We start from the raw sequence: 2500 nt of genomic DNA on the forward strand, positions 1-2500 counted from the left end.
AGAAAGACAGATTTACAAACAGAAAACACAGAAAAAAGACAGATGAGTTGAAAGAGAGACAGATATATAAATGCAAATCAGATGGTAATGAAATTACGTACTTGTCACTTGGCAGACAGCAGTCAGTCTCTTGGAGCGGTTTTTTAATATCATCGACACATATTCGGAAAGGTACTTAGGTGTTTGAATAATGTAGAAAGACCATGTTTTATATTAGGATTATATAATCTAAACTTACTTTCTCGTTATCAGTCTCTCTATTTCTCTCTCTCTCTCTCTCCCTCTTTCTCTCTCTCTCTCTTTCTCTCTCTCCTTCTTCCTCTTCCTCACTCCCTGTCGCTCTTTCTCACTTTCTCCCTCCCTCTCTCCCCCTCCCTCTCTCTCTCTCTTTCTTTCTTCCTCCTCTCCCTTCGTCTCCCCCTAATTTTATCACCTACTAAGCATCTCATCTTTTCCCATCTGTGTATATCCCCGACCCATCAGTCAAACTGGTCTCATCCTGTTATGCAAATAAGCTTCAATAACTCCTTCATGGGACGAGGTCAGGTCAGAGTATCCATCACGCCATAGGGCGAATGGGTGTATGGGAGAGGTAGAGCGATAAAGGGTTAGATAGATATATGGGGATGAGAGAGGAGGAAAGGGTAAGAGGGTAAGTAGAATTTTGAGGAGAAGGCGAAGGAGGAGTGAAAGAATTTGTTGAAGAAGATTGAAGGAAATGAAGAGAGAGAAAAGGGGAAGGATGAGATGTATGAAATAATTGTTGAAGAATGGAAGTGTGAGGAGGAGAGATTAAGAAAAGAATAGAAGAAGAAGAGAGAGGGAACTTGGAATGAAAGAAAGAAACGAGAAAGAAATGTGAAGTGGGAAATGAAATATGATAAAAACTTAGGGAATAGAATAATAACAATAAAAGGATCATAAAGATAATAATATAAAAACGAACAAGCGATAATTATAATAATGCTAATGAATAATAACAATACTTATGATAATAATTTGTATTTTAATAACACTAATAATGATATTGATAATAATGACAGTAATAACAATGATAATGATAATAATAAGAATAGTAATAGCATTGATATTAATAATAATGATAACAATGATAATGATAATAATAACAATGATAAAAATAATAATGATAATGATTATGATAATAGGATTTTAACATAAACAGAAGAAGGTTATCGGTTACATGACAAAATATGCGTTATATATAGGTCTAGCTTAATTGCATGGGTATGTCTGTATGTGTGCACAATGTATATGTAAATGAGCCAGCATATGGTTGTGCAATGAGCATTTAATTAGTATGGATTGCGAAAATAGGGGCGTTATGCTAAAATGTTTGTCAGTTATTCCGGTGTGGTAATTATCAGTGTGTCATGCGTGTAAATGACTCAATTGAAATATCTGTTTACTTATGAAAGTTCGTGATTTTATTTTATTGTTAGAACCTATTATTCAAAAATGGACTACCATCATCATCATAGCCATCATCATCATCAACAACATCATCATCATCACCATCAATATCATCATCATCAACACCATCATCATCATCCTCACCCCCATCCCCACCCCCGACCCCACCCCCACCAACCCCCCATCCCCACCAACCCCACCACCCTCACCCCCACCATCCCACCCCCTATCACCCCTACCTCATCATTCCCCTTAACGCTACTAACCTCCGCTTCACCAACACGAAGAAACTATCTGGTCCTCGAACCTCTCTCTCTCTCTCTCTCTTCCAGACCGGTTGTCGGGCCTCTTCTCTTCCAGCGAAAGACCAAGGAGTCCAACCTGCTCTTCCCGAAGGAAACGACAGCTGATTGGCAGAAGCTGATCAGGCGTCAGAAAGTAAGGTAAGCTGGAACATGTCCAAAACGTGTTACTGTACGTATATTTGTGTGTTGGTAAGTAGTGGTGTGGGATTTAATGAATAAATAATCAGATTTTGATGATTGGTCATTCAATTTTGAGGATTGATTATCAGATTTTGATTGTAGATGATTCGATTTTGATGATAGGTAATTAGACATTGATGGGTATTTGATGGTTAGGATTAAATTGATAGATATTCAGATTTTGATGATGCAAGATTTAATTTTGATAATATGTATTCAGATATGAATAATAAATAATTGATAATAGATATTGATAAGTGGTGATTGATATAATTAAATGAATAGATATGCAGATTTTGATAAAAGACTAGATACTGATAATACATAATGAGATATTGATGAATAAATTACGAATTAATTTATAATTTAATCATCCATGATTAGATAGATACATAGATCTTGGTAACAAATAGATCTAGAAGTAAATAGATATGTAGTCGGATATATTTACTCTTTTTGTATTGATGTCAATAAACAAAAATAGTTAAAATGAGTATATGATTTTCTTTATTATGTATGCATGTATGTATGTCTCTTACTTTTATTTCTCTCTCTCTCTCTCTCTCTGAATCTCACCCCTCTCT

General features: G+C 35.4%; 1 protein-coding gene across 1 annotated transcript in view; it reads left to right on the forward strand.

Moving 5' to 3' along the window:
* LOC122253361 (procollagen-lysine,2-oxoglutarate 5-dioxygenase 2) overlaps positions 1-2500 on the forward strand; it is an 83459-nt gene that overhangs the window by 55562 nt on the left and 25397 nt on the right. The window contains exon 10 of the mRNA XM_086539858.1: positions 1764-1874. Within this exon, the coding sequence (XP_086395984.1) occupies positions 1764-1874 (111 nt within the window). The remainder of the gene's footprint in view (positions 1-1763; positions 1875-2500) is intronic.

This window comes from Penaeus japonicus, unplaced genomic scaffold (assembly GCF_977035675.1).
Source record: "Penaeus japonicus unplaced genomic scaffold, GWHDUDI00000001_assembly GWHDUDI00000009, whole genome shotgun sequence".
Lineage (NCBI taxonomy): Eukaryota > Metazoa > Arthropoda > Malacostraca > Decapoda > Penaeidae > Penaeus > Penaeus japonicus.